The sequence below is a fragment of the Papio anubis genome, chromosome 1 (genome assembly GCF_008728515.1).
Source record: "Papio anubis isolate 15944 chromosome 1, Panubis1.0, whole genome shotgun sequence".
In the NCBI taxonomy this organism is placed as follows: domain Eukaryota; kingdom Metazoa; phylum Chordata; class Mammalia; order Primates; family Cercopithecidae; genus Papio; species Papio anubis.
This window is the reverse complement of record NC_044976.1, coordinates 38,996,209-39,013,868: the sequence shown is the minus strand read 5'-3', so window position 1 is coordinate 39,013,868 and position 17,660 is coordinate 38,996,209. Positions and strand designations below refer to the sequence as shown.

Genomic DNA, 17,660 nt, shown 5'->3' with positions numbered 1-17,660 from the left:
AAAATGAGGGCTTGTGTTAGCATGGCAGCTGTCAAATCATGTATGGTGTGCCCTGCTGTCAGAGCACAACAGCCATGAGCTTCTTAGGATGATCAGCCAATCAGAGCCTGCCCTTGGCAGACTCCCTCTAAGTTCACTCTGTAAAGGGATAAAGCCTTTGGCAGGTCAAGCTTTCACCACTGTAGAGGCACAAGCATTAGCCAAAGAAGGTCCCTTAGGCATCACGGTGCAATTGAGGTCTTGAGGCAGTGACTGAGCAGCCATTATCTTTGAACCCTCCTGCCTAGCACAGTGTCTGGCATAAAACAAGTACTCAATACATTTTTGTAACATGGATAAGTAAATGAGCAGGGAATAAATCCTAAAATCATAATTACCTTTTTTTTTTTGAGACGGAGTCTCGCTCTGTCACCCAGGCTGGAGTGCAGCGGCATGATCTCAGCTCACTGCAACCTCCGCCTCCCAGGTTCAAGAGATTCTCCTGCCTCAGCCTCCTGAGTAGCTGGGACTACAAGCACCCACCACCATGCCCGGCTAATTTTTGCATTTTTAGTAGAGATGGGGTTTCACCATATTGGCCAGGCTGGTCTCGAACTCCTGACCTTGTGATCCGCCTACATTGGCCTCCCAAAGTGATGGGATTACAGGTGTGAACCACTGCACCTGGACAAATCATAATTACAATGGTGGCTCATGCCTGTCATCCCACCACTGTGGAAGGCCAAGGTGAGAGGATGGCATGAAGCTAGGAGTTCGAGACCAGCCTGTGAAACATTAATGAGACTCCATCTCCACAAAAAAATTAAAAATTATCCAGGTGTGGTGGCATACGCCTGGGAGTCCCAGCTCCTCGGGAGGCTGAGGCAGAAGGATTGCTTGAGCCCAGCAGTTTGAACCTGCAGTAAGCTATGATTGTGCTACTCCAGCCGGGGTGACCAAGTGAGAACCTATCTTTAAAAAAACATCAATCCATCCATCTACCTCCACCCCATTTTTTTTTCTTCTAGGCAAACTCAGCTCCTTATTAGAATACACAAGGCTGTCCAGGATGTGTTCACTACCTATCTTTTCAAACTTGCCTAGATGGTCTCTTATGCTGACTACTTTCCCATGGCTCCCTGTACTGTTTCTCACTTCTAAGCCTTTGCCTATGCTGTGCCCTCAACTGGCAATACCACCCTTTCCCGCTTTCTTTGATTAATTTCCACTGTTCCCTAAGACTCATATTACTTCCTTCAGGAACATTATCTGACCATCTCCTTCACATCTTTCTTAGCTACTCATCCTCATATATATATATATATATATACACACACACACACACACATACATACACACACACACACACATACATACATATATATACACACTTTTTTTTTGAGACAGCATCTTGCTCTGTCACCCCAGCTGGAGTGCAATGGCACAATCACAGTTCACTGAGGCCTTGACTTCCTTGGCTCAAGCGATCCTCCCAACTCAGCCTCTTAAGTAGCTGGGACACAAGTGCATGCCACCATGGCTGGCTAATGTTCTGATTTTTTGGTAGACACAGGGTCTCACCATGTTGCCCAGGCTGGTCTTGAACACGTGGGCTCATGCAATCCCCCTGCCTTGGCCACCCAAAGTGTTGGAATTACACACGAGCCACCACATGTCCCTGCCTTTTTTTTTAATTAAAGAGGTCTTGCTGTGCTGCCTGGGCTGAAGTGCAGTGGCATGATCCTACCTCACTGTAACCCAAACTCCTGGGTTCCTCTCACCTTGGCCTCCCAAAGTGTTGGGATTACAGGCATGAGCCACTACGCTGAGCCAAGGTACTTCTTTTGATGTGTTCCTATAACACCCTGTACACATTCCCATGTGGAGGTACAACCTTTAAGTATTTGTATCCCCAACTAAATTGTGAATTCCTTGAAAATAAGGACTGTTGTATTCATGCTTGTATCCCCAGTACATAGTACAGGACTTTACCCTCAGAGGATGCTCAGTGTTTGATGAATAAATAATGATTGACAGAGAATTTGGATTCAGAGCTCACAGTACAGAGTTCTCTGCAGCCTCACATGACCCCCAACAAACATGAATGCTACTGCTCTCAACAATACTACTGGGGAGAGAAAGAGTCCTCTGATTACTATCGTGAAAAGAGAAGGTCACTTGACACAAATATGGGACACAGAAATGACGGGGAGAAGGAGTATGCAAACTGGCAATGATACCTAATCTCTCCTTTTAAGGGCACAAATTCCACTTCTGACACAGACACACAGACAGCAGGCATGGAGTTCACTTTAGTACCTCTACAGAGATCCCACTACTCTTCATAAGGCATTTCAGACATTTTTTTTCTCTCCTAAAATTTCTGAGCTAATAGGGATCCTGGAGAACATACTGTCCACTACACTTTCATTTGACCTTTGAGAAAAACAGGGTCCAGAGAGATTAGGGTGACATCTCACCCCAGTAGCTGAATCTGGGGAAAAGTTCCCGTTTCCAGACTTTAAATCCAGTGCTCTCTAATGATCCGGCTGCCTCTCTGCCCTCATCAAGCTCTGCCCATCCAAAAACCTAAGGGGCACGGGGCACTGTCTTGCTGGATGGGCATCCTCAGCAGCTCACAGACCTGGCCCTGCTGAGGCTGTGCGATGATGATCTGCCCAGGCTGGATGGTGGTCGTGGAGCTGGTGGTCTGCTGGCCTTGCTGCTGGCCCTGGACTTGGACAGCGGTGGGCTGCTGAGCCAGCGTGAAATAGTACTGGACTGGCTCGGCAGGAGTTACAGACTGGCGCACCTCCTCCTGTTGGGTGGAAAGAGAGACAGGTAAGAGAAAAAGAACCGATTCAGCAACCGCCACAGTGAATTTCCACTCTTCCCCCAAACAGGCTATGTGCAGTTGCCTGCTGAATGCTGAGCTCTCCACATTTGAAGCCAAAGGAAAGTGGAATTCAAAGAGACCAGTTATGCTAAATCAAACTAAAAATAACAGATCCTATAGGCTTCACAAAACATATAGCCAAGTACGAAATAATCACCCATTGCATGATAAGTTGCAAACGGGCAAATAATTACTGTAACTAAAAACCACGCACCAGCAGTGCTTGTCAGTAAATGCTGTCAAGGCCTGTGATCTGAGAACAGTGCTAACTGCACGTGTTGGGAAGATGCTACCCAAACATCATGCCTCTCAGGCCTGGTCCCAATCTCCCAAACAGGCAGCACTCTTCTCATTTTGTCCCCACCACTTCAAGAGGGACAGAACAGGTTAATGGGAAACAGGGCCTTTCCTGAGCTGAAATTTTCAGGATCGAGAGCACTGGTAGGCAAGTACCCAGCTTTTCACAGCTTGTTGAAAGCTCTGTGGTCACGGAGGGCATGTCTATCCAGTGTCACATCTGGTTCTGGTTGTACTTAGCCACAGAAGCGCAACCCAGGGGGCCTGATGGACAGCTCTCCGCTGGGGTACTGCCTTGGCTGATTAGGGAGGTCGCATTCTGTCCGATCTGCGGAGTGGAGACTGTTCCTTCTTCAGCTGATGTTTTCCATGGCAGAAGGAGTAAACAACCCTCTCCCAGCCACCTTGAGCTCACAGCTGAGAGTGTAGGATGTTTACACACACTACAGCATGGTTATAGCCCACAGGGTCCAGGGTTGGTCAGCCCCTGACCACTGACACAGAACGGCGTCTGATCCGGAGTGACCTGTGTGACACATGGTGCCCCTGCCTGGGACAACAAAAACAATAAAAACATAGAACCACTTGGGCTGGCTAAAAATATTAGCTAAATTTACTCATGTCCTTATTCAGGGCAAAGTTTGCCATGTTCCAGAAAAGAGGAAAAGACACTTCTTAGAAGTACACAAACCCTGTGGGCTGCCTCAAACTCCCCAAAGTAACATTTACAAAGCTGGTATTGACCCCATTCCCAACATTATGTTAGGTGCCCTGAACCGTGCTTCCAAAGTACTGTCCTCATAGTATACACTTTTGCACTTTCATGTCAAATTAACTGTTCTACTAAAATGTAAGTGCCATGAGGGCAAAGCCTAGCTCCCTCTTGCTCTCTGCTATCCCCTGCGTTCCCAGGTAGGCACTCAATAAGTGCTTGCTGAATGATGAACGGATTTATTTAGACAGGCAGACAGAGGCAGGAAAGTACTTCTCTGAATCTAAGTTGGTGGTATGACAAATTCTCTTAAACCCAACTGTTGTTACCAATAGAAAAAAGTAGTCTCTAAACTCTCTTTTGGTACCTCTAGGACTCTGTGGCTACAGTGTGGGGAAGCAGCTGGTGTCCCCTGTGGAACAGAGCTGAGTATCCTTTGTTTGCCTGATGACTGGGGGCCAGGACACTAAAACTAGGACTGCCAGTATCTAGCCCCTGAGAAACATGGGTCTCTGCATGACACGGTTACTTGACAGCCATCTATCCAGCTTAGGGAGATACCTGTAATATTCTGGGTTTCTCAGTTAATGTATGAACTGACTTTCTAGGTTAATATATTCTGTGCTTCAGACACAAACAGTTTTAACCCTCAATATGATTATGCCGAGGCAGAAGGAAAAGGAGATTCCCTTTTATTTTCATCTAGGTCTCAATTTCCACAACAACTTAAAAATGGCAACGTCAACTCCATTTCAACCCCAACTTATCATCATTATAAATAAATGTCAGCCTGCAAACTAGGTCTTGGCTGTGGCAAGGCTAAAATACTGATACCTTTTGCAGCCAAGAAACAGAGGCCAACTGCTCTTTGCAAAGTTGTTGAAGTAGGTTCAAGGTACTTGGGTTCCACTGAGATCTCCCTTCTTATTTTACAAAAAATACAAATCACTGAAATCCAGACCTAACTTGAAAAAGCTCTCGGGTAATGAGAGGGTATACAGGACTGAAAGCCCTAGAACCATCTGTGTAGGAAGCTAGGCAGCAGGGAGACACCTGCATTTTCTAGCCCTGACCTGTGATTGTTTAGTCTCCAGTTATCCCCGACTACAGCTGATCTAGTACTGAATATGATCTTTTCGTCAGACAAAAAGCAAACCCTTTAAAAACCCCTTCCAGAACCCAAAATACCTCTTGCCAAAAACTGTGAGAGCAGGTAAAGAGCTCCTCCTATGCTGCTTACTAAATCCTCTTAAACTGTTTATGAACTAGACAATATCTAGGATGCTGTGAGAATCAAGTGGAGGCACCTAGGTTTGTGTTGTTAGGACAAGGCACAACTGTTCTCAAATCAATGAAATGGAAGAAGGCATATCTAAGGCTCTTCTGCATTATGAAGACTCATTCTGCCAGTGGAAGTCAAGCTAGCAAGGAAATGATTATGCTTGGTTTAAAGAAATGGGTGAAAAGATAATGACATTTCAATGGGCAGGAACTTTCAACTCATAGCTTTAGTGGGGCAGAAGTCAGGCCTCACCTACCTACTACTTTCAAATAATCTTTACTTGCTTCTCTGAAGAACAAGCGAAACTCCCAAGCATCTTTGAGAAGTCAGGGCCTAGGACTCACAATTCAATATTTCTGGCTAGTTCCTTATCCCAGCAGTGGGAGGTTGTCCCAAGTGGTAGAACAATCGTTTAATGACTGGATCAATCCAGAATGGGGCACTTGCTCAACTTTAGCAGTGGCCTCCCCAACTAGAGGGCTTGCTCTTGGAATCTTTTCAGAAGCTGAGACTGACGAACAGTGCCAGAGAAGAGCAGCATCACATCCTAGGGTCATCTCTACAGTGTTGTGCAGTCAGCCCTGACTGGAAAAAAGTACATTCTTTTTAGCAGCAAGAGTGAACTGCTGCCTCCTTCAGAAAGGGTGGGTTTTGGAGAGTAGGCGTTTTAAAGGACTTCAGGAGGTGCCAGCCAATTTGGAGCCTGGGAAAACTTCATGTCTACAGAGGATTAAAAATGCTATCTTAGAATTTCAGGCCAGCTTTCAGCAATCTCAACCTTTCAAAGGCCAGGCAGCAGCTGTCCCGAATACGATGCCAATCAATGGCTTGAACACCTACAAAGAACTAAATCCAAGCAACAAGAAGCTGTTTCAGCTAAACACACTTTAAAAGCAGATGGATCACAGCATTTCGAGTCTGGCTAAGATGGAATAAGGAGCCGTGTGACACCCCGAGAGACCCAGAAGCACTGAGGAATTTGAAGGAACTGACAGGATGTGACCCTTCTCTCCAGCCAGTGTATTCAGCAGGCAGCCCATAGAAAACAAGGACTTAGCACAATGAGAGTGAGCAAGGCCTGATTTCATCACAGAGTTCACCATCTTGTTTTAAAGGGGGCTTCTGATAGACAAAAGGAGAAAACAATTTCAACAAGGAAAGCAGGTATATGATACTCTCTGTTCTGAAGGAAGAGAAATGGCCTGAGTTCTTGTTGCTGTGACTGCTTAGAGAGGAGGGAAGGACCCCCAAGAGGAGGAATTGAGCCTGTGGGCACAAACCTGCAATGTTTCAAAGCCGATGCGTAGCTGGGGACGACCGTGGCAGCCTGCCGCTGTAAACATCCGACTGAAAGCTCCTCTGAACACCTTACAGCTTCCAGTCAAGGATGTTTACAGTAGCAAAGACTGCCCAGAAAGAACGGAGACGCAGTAAGGCACACCCTACTCTAGTAAGGAGGTGGCAGAGGGCTTGCTAATCCGAAGGCCCTCATGCAGGGTCAGAATTACAAATGTTGATTAGGATGCCACTTCTCCTAGACTTTCTCTGGCTGGCTATTAATACAGGCTGGGATGGGGAGAATGGTTGTCACTGAATGACTACTTCTAGGGATAATATACTATGAACTAATTCATTAAAAATAAAGTTTCATATAACAAAGCAAGCAGCACAAGGCCCAGCTTTGCTCCTGTGAGATTCTGCCACTATTTCCCAAGCGTCTCTACTACACCTAGTGAATCATGCAATCTGCATGCTTAAAACAATGAGCTCTAAAGGACAGAGGTCTATTACAATCACAATTAAGAGCTATACGCACCCAAGGTGCTGAAAAAACAACTAGTGTGACCTTTGGAGAGGGGCAGGCAGAAGAGAGGGGAAGGGAGACATTCACATTCTTTCTTGTGATTGCTTGGAAAACAGCTCAAGTGGTGGTTCTCAAATCTGGTTGCACATTAAAAGCATCCAGAGAGTTTTAAAAGGTACTGATGCCTTGCCTGGGCTCCATCATGAGATTCTGATTCAGCTGATGTGGGGTACAGCCTGGGTGCTGATATTTTTAAAACCCCAACAGGTGATTCTAGTGCGTAGTCAGGGCACTATATAAAGATATAAAGAACCACAATATAAAGGATGAGAAACACAGTCCATTCACTCCAAATACCACTGTGCACACAGAGAAGCTGTTTCTTAAAAATCTAAAATCTACAACTTTCTGGGAATATTCTTCCATCCCAGATGAAGAGCTCTGATAGACTTCCTAAGATACCTTGAAATGAGCTTCACTTTACCATTTGTAACTAAAGTCTTTCATTTTCATTTTGTCTATTTTCACTGAAACACCACTTCAGAGGCACTGAGTTAAAAGTATCCAGAAATGAGTAACAGAAGGATATGTTCAGAATGAATCTGGTCTAGAAACGAGGAGCAAAAGGAATAGCAAATGACTTGTGCTGAGAGAGGAGAAGGAGCGTATCTGACACCAGTATGCAAAGTGCTCTTCAGTCAGCAGCAACTGCAATGCCTTCACAGCTCACCTGACGCTTTGGAGGTTTCAGTTCATCTCTTGGAACAATATCGATGAGAAAATCAAACTGATCAAATTTTGTAATTGCCATGGCGATATCATTTCTCTGTAACAAAGAAAAGTGGTGTGAAAAATTAGCCTGGGGAGAAACTAGTTCACTTGGCTTTATACCCTCCAAGTAAGGTAAGATGAGTTTTAAGCCAAACTAAACACCCATGGGCAAGTCTACAGCTGAAATAAGCACAGCCAAACTCATATACTTTAAATGATCAGACCTGGTGGACAATCATCAACAAAAAAGAAAGAGATACATGTAACTCACACTCTAAAATGGGATATCTGAGCCTCCAACCACTGCTACTCCTGCTTGATCCTCTCCCCGCGATTTTTAAATTATAAACTTAGTAATCTCAATTAGTAGGTTTCTGGTCATTCTGTGGGTTAGCAAAGTTAGGTTTATAATCCTTTTAAGGCCCTAAATAATATTTTCCCTTTGGTTCACAAGTAGTTATAATCTATTTTGGATTTCTTAGGTAAAATCCTAATTCAACAACTTTTTGCAACATTTTCAAGTCACTGGATCTGTATACACTAAGTTCTCACAAGCTACGGTTTTTATTTGGGAATTCTCAATTGCAATGCTTAAACCATGGGTTTATCATTGCAGTTTTGAATTCCCAAATAAAAACCGTAGCTTAGGAGAATTCTGGTATTCATAGTCTGTGCTATGAACAGCAGCAGGAGAGGTCAGACAACATAGGAGTCAGATGGCTAATGATACTGAAACCAAGACCTGCTCTAATGGGGGTTTCTCTCCAAGTGTGATACTTCCTTTCTTTGAATAATAAAATTAAAAGATTTTTACTAAAACCCAACATATTATGTATGTTAAGATCTGTGTACTTTACTAAAGATTTAAAGCAAAAGGAAAAACAATAAGAAAAAACACTGAACTCTAGTGAATGATACGCATGTTAAAGTATTTGGGCAAAGTAAATTTTACAATGCACTTAAAAACAGACTACTTGGAAGGATGGATAGAGGGATAAATAGATATGGGAATAAAATAAGCATAGTAAAATGTTTATGGTAGAATCTAGGTTGTAAGTTTACAGGTATTCACTGTAAACTTTGCTTATGTTTGAAATTTTTTATAATAAAATGCTGGGGAAAATGTCAACATACTAACAGAAATCCTTAGCAAACTCTATATACCACACCTTAAAAGGTGACTCATCAGACAAAACAGGAGAGGATGGAAATTTTCTTTTTTTTTCTTTCCCTTGTATCTGTGATGGCCCCAAGCCTCTGAAATGCAAAACTCTAGTCCACCCTTCTTGCCAACCACCGGCTTGATGATAAACCCTTCCAACTGAAGCAGGGCCCATCTTAAGACTGCCAGGACTCATTTAAGATGACTACAATATAGTGTCGCATTTTTTGATGTCACCTACTCAATCTATCTAAATGGCTCATTTACCGATGGAATAAAAGAGGAAAAAGAAAAATAATAAACATCTCCAATATATAACAAAATGTTCTAGAGTATTTTGGAAACATAGATATACTTAAGTTGGTCTTCCTAAAATTTTTACTTTGCTTTTTAAATTCCCTGAGGCAGGAGGATTGCTTGAGCCAGGAGTTTCAAGACCAGCTCTGGGCAACATAGTAAGGCCTCATCTCTACCACAACAACAAAAATTTTAAGCCAGATATGGTGGCACGCACCTGTAGTCTCAGCTACTTGGGAGGGTGAGGTGGGAGGATCACTTGAGCCCAGGAGGTCGAGGCTACAGTGAGCTGTGATTGAGCCACTGCACTCCAGCCTAGGCCACAGAGTGAGACCCTGTCTCAAAAAATAAAAAAGGAATATAGAAAGTTCCTTCTAGCCCTTTCCAGTCAACATCCTTCCCCACACTCCCCTAAATCTGGGCATCCACAACTCTGATTTCTATCACCATAGGTGGTAGTAATAATGCATTGTATCATGCACTATGTAATTTTTTCCCTCCGGTTCCTTTTGTTAACATAGTATCTTTGAGATTTATCCATGTTGTATGGAGCAATGGTTTGTTTCTTTTTATTGCTGAGGAGGAATCCATTTCATTAATACCTCAGAATTTGTTTATATATTCCTATATTGATGGACACTTGAGTTGTTTCCAGTTTTGGGGTAGTATAAAGAAGGTTGTTAAGAGCATTTTTATATAAGAATGGCTGGCCGGGTGCGGTGGCTCAAGCCTGTAATCCCAGCACTTTGGGAGGCCGAGGCGGGTGGATCACGAGGTCAGGAGATCGAGACTATCCTGAGCACATGGTGAAATTCCTCGCCTCTACTAAAATACAGTGTTCAGCCGGGCAGGGCGGGCCAGTAGTCTCAGCTACTCTGGGAGGCTGGGAGGTGGGAGACGGCGCGAACTCGGGAGGCGTGAGCTGTGGCGAGTCAGATCACTCACCGCACTCCAGCCTGGGATATTGAAGAGACTGCCTCAAAAAAAAAAAAAAAAAAAAAAAAAAGAATGGCTACAGTTCTTTTGGGTACATACCTAGGAGTGAAATGGCTGGGTTACAGAGTAGGGGGATATGTTTATTACAAAGTGCCAAAAGGTTTTCAAAGTGACTGTGCCACTTTACATTCTGACCAGTAATATATGAGTTTCAGACACTCCACTTCCTCACCAACTGTGGTACTGTCAGTCTTTTTTATTTTAGGTATTCTAGTGGGTATAAACCAGTATCTTACTGCGGTTTTAATTTGTATTTCCCTGACAACTAATGATGTTGCACACCTTCTCATGGGTTTATCGGGCATTTGTTTATCTTTTTTTCTGAAGGTCTGTCCAAGTGTTTTGCCTATTTTTTTTTTTTTTTTTTTGAGACAAGAGTCTCACTCTGTCACCCAGGCTGGAGTGCAGTGGCTTGATCTCAGCTCACTGCAAGCTCCGCCTCCTGGGTTCAAGTCATTCTCCTGCCTCAGCCTCCCGAGTAGCTGGGACTACAAGCGCCCGCCACCACGCCTGGCTAATTTTTTATGTTTTTAGTAGAGATGGGGTTTCACTGTGTTGGCCGGGATGGTCTCGATCTCCTGACCTCATGATCCGCCCGTCTCGGCCTCCCAAAGTGCTGGGATTACAGGCGTGAGCCACCGTGCCCGGCCACCTATTTTATTTTCTAATCTGAATTGATCTTGAAGGGAGTTTTAACTGGCTCTCTCTGGATCCACAGACTAACTTCAAGGCAGCATAAATTCTGTGACTTCAACATGCATCTCATTTATTGGAGTTCAGTATTTTTTCCTTTTTTCGCTTTAAAACTTTCATATAGTAATGTACACAAATCCTAACTTTAAGCTGCATTGACAAGCTGTACTAGAATGAAGGCTTCCCACAGATAAGGATTTTTGTCTGTTTTGTGTATCGTTAATCCCCAGAGCCTAGAAAAGTGCCTGGCACACACTGTGGGTGTTCAGTTAAGTATTTTTAGAATAAATGAATAAACACATGTATTTTCTACTTTGCAGGTAAAGGGAAACAAGAAGAGAAAACAATTTATTTTCTTGGCTTCACTGTTAAAATAGCGCCACTGTTTTATACTTGTTACACCCTTCTTCTTGTATCTGGGAAACCTTTCCTCTAAAAGCCAGGGCTTGGCTATAGGGTGAGGGTTTCTAGAGTCAATGACCAAGGGCTCTGCATACAGTATGTATGTGGATTTGCTGGGTTAAAATTAAAATTAAAAAAAAAAAGAAGAAGAAGAAGGAGAAGAAGAAGAGGACTCCCAGGAAGGCAGACAAGGAACAAAAAGCCTAATGAAGCTAGTGAGACCACTGATACTTCCTGGAACTGTCCTTTCCTGGAATCTCTCAAGGCTCCCAGGCAGAAGTTGTTTACGTCTGGAAACAGATAAATACTCTATCACTTGAGCCTCTGTTTATAGTGAGGGCTCACCAAGGGAAAAGAGTTCAGTCACTAAGCTGTGAAAACCAGGAGAGAATTAAGATTTTTGGTGGAGAAACACAATCACCATGGCTAGAAAATATGTCTGCCTCCCAACAGTGGAGATGCCAATTACATGTCAGCTTGATAGAGGCCTAAAGAAGAACAATCTTTGGTCCAAAGCCATGCAGCAGAACAGGCAAAGGTGGCTGCTTACCCCAGTTTTCCTAATCTAAGTCTGCAATAATACCTGTAGAGTCCGGCGCTTGTTATCTTCTGTGTGAATCCAGGCTCGAAGAGTCAACTCTGTGATAAAAATCTGGGCTGCCTTGGCAAAGAGTACAGGCGCTTCTGCACTGATCATCTGTAACAGACACAGGCCCTCCCTGTCAATCACCAGCAAGTCATTCAAACCAGTCTGTCTCTTGCCTCATTGCCTGGCATGGGACTATGGGGCAAGGGTCAAAAAATGAGGTGGTATGCTCAAGAGATTCCAAGGTAAAATAAATCCATGAGTAGGAATAAAGCAGGGAACAGGGAGAAAGAATACTTATTTAGCACCTACCATGTGCCAAACCTTGTGCAAGGTGCTTTCTTACCCTTATAATAGCCTTTCAAAGAAACTAGGGTTTAAGAGAGATGAAGTGACTTGCCCATAGCCATAGAGCCAGTAAGTGGCAGGGTTTAGGTTCTAATCTAAGGAGAAACAATATGGGGAAGGAGAATGAGCTTGAAAGCCAATGGATTTGGGTAAAACTGCAGGCTTCCCATCCTTTTGGGCTTTGTTTTTCACACACTGAAAAAGAGGATAACCTTCCAGTTTTATTGTGGCAATCAAATGAAATAATATATGTACCCAGCACAGGACTTGGCACATAGGAAGTGCTCAAGCCATATAAACTTGATGTGTCTGATTTCAAAGTTGAAGCTCTTGGTCAAACAAGGTTCTAAACCTTTGGTGAGGTAGTCTGTGCAGGCTACAATCACAGAAAGAGCTCTGGAGTTAAAGCAGCAGCAGATGGGAAATGCGATCTTGGTCCTAGCACTCTGGGTGAGTCACTTAACCTTTGTGTCTATTTCCACTATCTGTAAAACGGAACTGATAATTCTTGTTATATCAAATCTCACAGGGCTACTGTGAGGAAGAAAGGAGCTAATAAAAAGGAAAATTGCTATCAATTGTTAGCTTTCTGTGAAAATACAAAAGACTATTAATTTTGAGTGGTAAAGAGACAGAGTTCCTCTTTCTCTGAGATCTATAATGGAGATGGACTCCTAGGAATACAGAAATGGCCAAGCCCAAGCAAACCCTCTCACAAGTGTTATTCATGTAAAAGAAACTCACAGGTCAAAAAGTTAGAGCAGGTTGAATATCATTATCAAAAATTTCTTAAGAGTTCAGATCAACAAACTATATGTTATAAGATGCTAAGATGATGGCACTGTCCTGTTGACTTGATGATACATGTATATGCTACACTGTGAAAGGAACTGTGAGATACCGGCTGGGCATGGTGGCTCATGCCTAATCCTAGCACTTTGGGAGGCCGAGGCTGGAGGACTGCTTGAGTCCAAGAGTTCGTGACTAGCCTGGGCAACACAGTGAGATCCTGTCCCCTGCTCCAAAAAAACATTAAAAATTAGCCAGGCATGATGGCATGTGCCTACAGTCCCAGCTACTTGGGAGGCTGAGGTGGGAAGATCACTTGAGCCTGGGAGGTAAAGGCTACAGTGAGCCATGATTATGCCACTGCCCTCCAGTCTGGGTGACAGAGTGAGACCCTGTCTCAAAAAGAAAGAAAAGGCCAGATGCGGTGGCTCACATCTGTAATCCCAGCACTTTGGGAGGCCAAGGCAAGCAGATCACCTGAGGTCGGGAGTTCAAGACCAGCCTGGCCAACATGGCGAAACCCCGTCTCTACAAAAAATACAAAAATTAGCTGGGTGTGATGGCAGGCGCCTGTAATCCCAGCTACTTGGGAGTCTGAGGCATGGGAATCGCCTGAACCTGGGAGGCAGAGGTTGCGGTGAGCCAAGCTCACACCACTGCACTCCAGCCTGGATAACAGAGTAAAACTCTCAAAAAAAAAAAAAAAGAAAAAGAAAAAGAAAAAACAAAAACCAACAACTACTGTTTTTCAACATCTAAAAAACCCAGGATATCCTTAATTTTCAGGATGATCCATATAGTAACCAAAACTGCTCAATTTTGGCTCACTTAACAATTTTAAACAGGAATCAAATAACAAAGCAACAGACAGTAATTTTTTGTGTGTTCTTGTTTAATTAAACTTTGAGCTCTAGAGCAATGAACAATAACCTACCTATCACTCAGCTTCAATAAGAAATAATAAAAATGAATGTGAATTCACCTTCACATCTTCATCCAGTTTCATAATCTTCTTAATACGAGCCAATGGGAGTTCCTGCACTCGGAAGTCTTTCTGAAATGAACAACAAGAGATGCATAAATGGTGGGCACAATCAACAGTGTGGCAAAGCATGACAGGCAGCAGGAAGCACTCTGGCTTAATCCTTCTCTTCAGGAAGTCGGGAGAGGAGGTACAGATGAAATGAAGAAAATACAAGCTCCAGAGCAAAATTCTTCTTAACATATGCAGGTCTTCAAAGAATTAGTGGGCTTTAGAAAAAGCTTAGGATGGCCTCTAACAGTGCCCTCATGAAACGGAGCCCCAAGCAATATCTGTTTTTTTTGGTTTGTTTGTTTTCGTCAGCACATAAAGGGACATTATGAGCGCCTTCACTTTTTTTCCAAGTAAGTTTACCAGTCTGCAATATGCAGATTAAAATGAGATTTCTGTCTCAGGGGTATTCCTCTAAAGTTCCAGTTCTTTCTTCCATTCAGTGATAAACTGTAACAGTAACGCCGGGGCACTTGACCACAGTGACCCACAGTTCTTCACAGCTGACAGTGGCTATTTCTGATATTTGCACTAACTTGTCAACAGAAATTGGGGAGGAGAGCTCCTTTCCCATCACAGTAGCAAAGGCCTTGTCTCCAAAATTTGTTTCAAGTGGGGGTAGAGGAGTACAGAAAAAGGATGAGGGTGAATTTATCAGCTGCCTTTTAGGAACAGCTGTGTTATTTTTTCTTAAACAAGCCTGGAGTGGGGGAGGACCATATAACTTCACTGTGGATATAATTTAGTGAAGGGCTTTTGACCAGCACTACTCAATAATTTGAGATTTAAGCCCTTTTTTGTTTTATTTGGAAACTACTGGTATTTAAACGCATGCCCAATGATGGATGCAATTCTAGGAAAAAAATCAATTTTGAGTTTCTGAGCTGCAATGAAGAGAAAGGTGCAAAGGCAGATATTAGCTAAAATCAGCAAAATCTTTACTGGGACTAGGTGTCAAATGATTGACTCTATAAGTGGTCTGAAATATGACTCACTAAACCCAATATGCTCACCTGGAAATTTGCATCATCACATTATGGAAGAAGCAGCTATTATTTGAGATTAGATGTAATTAACAAGCATAAGTGAACTTTCTTTTCCAAGACCAACAGAAAATCTCAAATATATGTCAAAAAAGTTATTTTGGAAAACCATCAACAGTCTTCCCAGAACCTATTTTATGATTACAGAAAGAAGAGAATCCATTAGGATAAAATGTACACCAAGACATCTAATTTTTCCACGCAAACCCAACAAGCTGCTTGGCTACCACTCTGCTCTACAAACTTCAAACACCAATTTTTCATCTTTTCCTTTTCCAAATTAGGTATCAACATTTTCCATAAAGCCTCTACTAAAACTAACCCTGGAGTAACGGGGACTTAGAAGTTCAGTTTATTAAAATTTCAACAAAAGGAAATAGGAGCACAGATTCATTCTATTCTTGTTTTTCCCCTTGCTCTTTCACTTACTGATTCAAGCAACTCAACTAATAGTAAATGTATGATACCTACTACTATGCAAAAATACACATGTAGGCCAGGCACGGTGGCTCATGCCTGTAATCCCAGCACTCTGGGAGGCTGAGATGGGAGAATCGCTTGAGGCCAGGAGTTTGAGACCAGCCTGGTCAACATAGTGAGACCCCATTACTATTTAAAAAAGAAAGAAAGAAAAAATACACATCTACTCCTACCTTTGAAAAGCATGTGGTTTGTCAGAGACAGTCACATGAAAACATTATAATCCCCTATCCAAAACTGGAAGGGAGGGATATAAAATCCCACGGGGACACAAAGAAGGACACGTTGCTAGGGACAGCTAGCAATGTGGGGCTGGAGGGAGAGTGAGGGATTGGAAATGTTCCACAAAGGGGATGACATCTGAACTGTGTCTAAGGGATTCTGGGAATTTGCCTGTTGAAAAAGTATGAGAATGTTATTCAGACAGAACAACAAAGACAGAGATACAAAAAAATCACAGTCTATTTAAGTTTTAGATCTACGACCTGAGTATAGAGGGGAGAAGCAGGAAAGAGGATACTGGGTTGGAGCCAGATCCTTAAGAGATTTTTTTTAAAGTTCAATCCCAGAAATCAACCACTGGTCTTCCTTCTTGTGTGGCATATCACAGAAGATGATGACACTACACAGAAATGCCAAAGAGAATGCTAGGGATGATCATTCCTTTGGAAAGCCTCCCAGGCTGATACATACAGCACAAGATGATCATAGATTTAGCTCTCTTGCAAGTGTGCTCTCATTTGGCTTGGTTTTAAATATAATTTGTACAAGAATGTTCCATGATTACTGAACTAAAGCCCAAAGCTGATAAAGACCTCTTTCCCCAAATGGAAAGAGTAAAATATTACTCCTTCAATTTCTATTTTTTAATCAAAAGCAACAAAAGTCAAGGATCAAGAGATCATTCCCGTCTTGCAGATATGTAAAATGCGGCAGAAATTTATAATAAGCTCTGCTTTAATCTCCTTCCCAAAGCTTTTATTTGTGACAAACTATTGTTCCATGTTCCTGAAACCTTGAGATCTCAAGGAGCAGTGTGTAAAAGTGGATCTTGAGGTGTGTGTATGGTTCAACCCTGTTGACAACCACCCAGTTTTCTATTAATCCTATTGTAGCCTTCTAGTTACATGTAAGGATTTACCATAAGCTTGTTGGAAAGGGGAGGCCCTCTACAAACAGTAGACTGAGGCCCCTAAAACTTGGATTCATGCTCCCCACTTCACTGGCTACTATGTAACTGAAGGGAGTAACATTTAACTCCTTAACTCCTTCTCCTGATACTGATCCAACTGGAAGAACAGCTGACACATACTTTTTTCCCCCCTACTTTTGGGAGTTACATCAGTAAGGAGAAGAGCAGATTATCTTTCAGAACATTCTCATGCTCCTGACAACTACTAAAGAACTATGTTAAAAATGCTGTCATCTGAAACTGCTGCATTTCAAGACAAATTCAAAACTGAATTCACTCAATGAGAGTTTGGAGCCAAAGAAAAGTCAGCGGATCTTGGGCTGCACTAAAGAACATCCAGAGTTTCAAATAATAAAGAGAAATCTTTTCCAGGCCTACCCAGTCAGGCACTCTGGCAAGTCAAGATTCTCAACCCTTGTGAAAGCAATGATTCTCAATCTTGGGGCTGCACGTTAGAATCACCTGAAAAGCTTTTGAAAAACAAGATGCCTGAGCTCTCTCCTGGAGACCAGCTGAATCAGGAACTCTAGGTCAGTGGTCCCCAACCTCAGGAACCAGTTTTGTGCAAGACAATTTTTCCAAAGATGGGCAGGGTGGGCATTAGATTCTCATAAGGAGTGTGCTACCTAGATCCCTCACACGTGCAGTTCACCATAGGGTTCACATTCCTATGAGAATCTAATGCCACTGCTGATCTAACAGGAGGGGGAGCTCAAGCGGTAATGCTTGCTCACTGGCTGCTGACCTCCTGCTGTGCAGCCCAGTTCCTAGGTTCCTAACAGGCCATGGACCCATACAGGTCTATGGCCCAGGGCCTGGGGACCCCTGCTCTAGTGGGTAGAGTATTGGCATCATGTTTTTTGAAAACTCCCCTGTGACTATGATCCAAGTGAGAGTT

The 17,660-nt window shown here is 43.0% G+C and overlaps 1 protein-coding gene across 14 annotated transcripts in view; it reads right to left on the bottom strand.

Annotated features, from left to right (window-relative positions):
* NFYC (nuclear transcription factor Y subunit gamma) overlaps window positions 1-17,660 on the bottom strand; it is an 80,639-nt gene that overhangs the window by 10,611 nt on the left and 52,368 nt on the right. For 12 of the 14 annotated variants that reach the window (XM_009205923.2, XM_009205911.2, XM_009205924.4 and 9 more), the window contains 4 exons: window positions 13,997-14,068; window positions 11,875-11,988; window positions 7,701-7,796; window positions 2,624-2,797 (listed from right to left, as the gene is read on the bottom strand). In XM_009205923.2, the coding sequence (XP_009204187.1) occupies window positions 2,624-2,797; window positions 7,701-7,796; window positions 11,875-11,988; window positions 13,997-14,068 (456 nt within the window). The remainder of the gene's footprint in view (window positions 1-2,623; window positions 2,798-7,700; window positions 7,797-11,874; window positions 11,989-13,996; window positions 14,069-17,660) is intronic. The other 2 variants (XM_017960213.2, XM_017960241.3) reach the window with 1 other exon arrangement.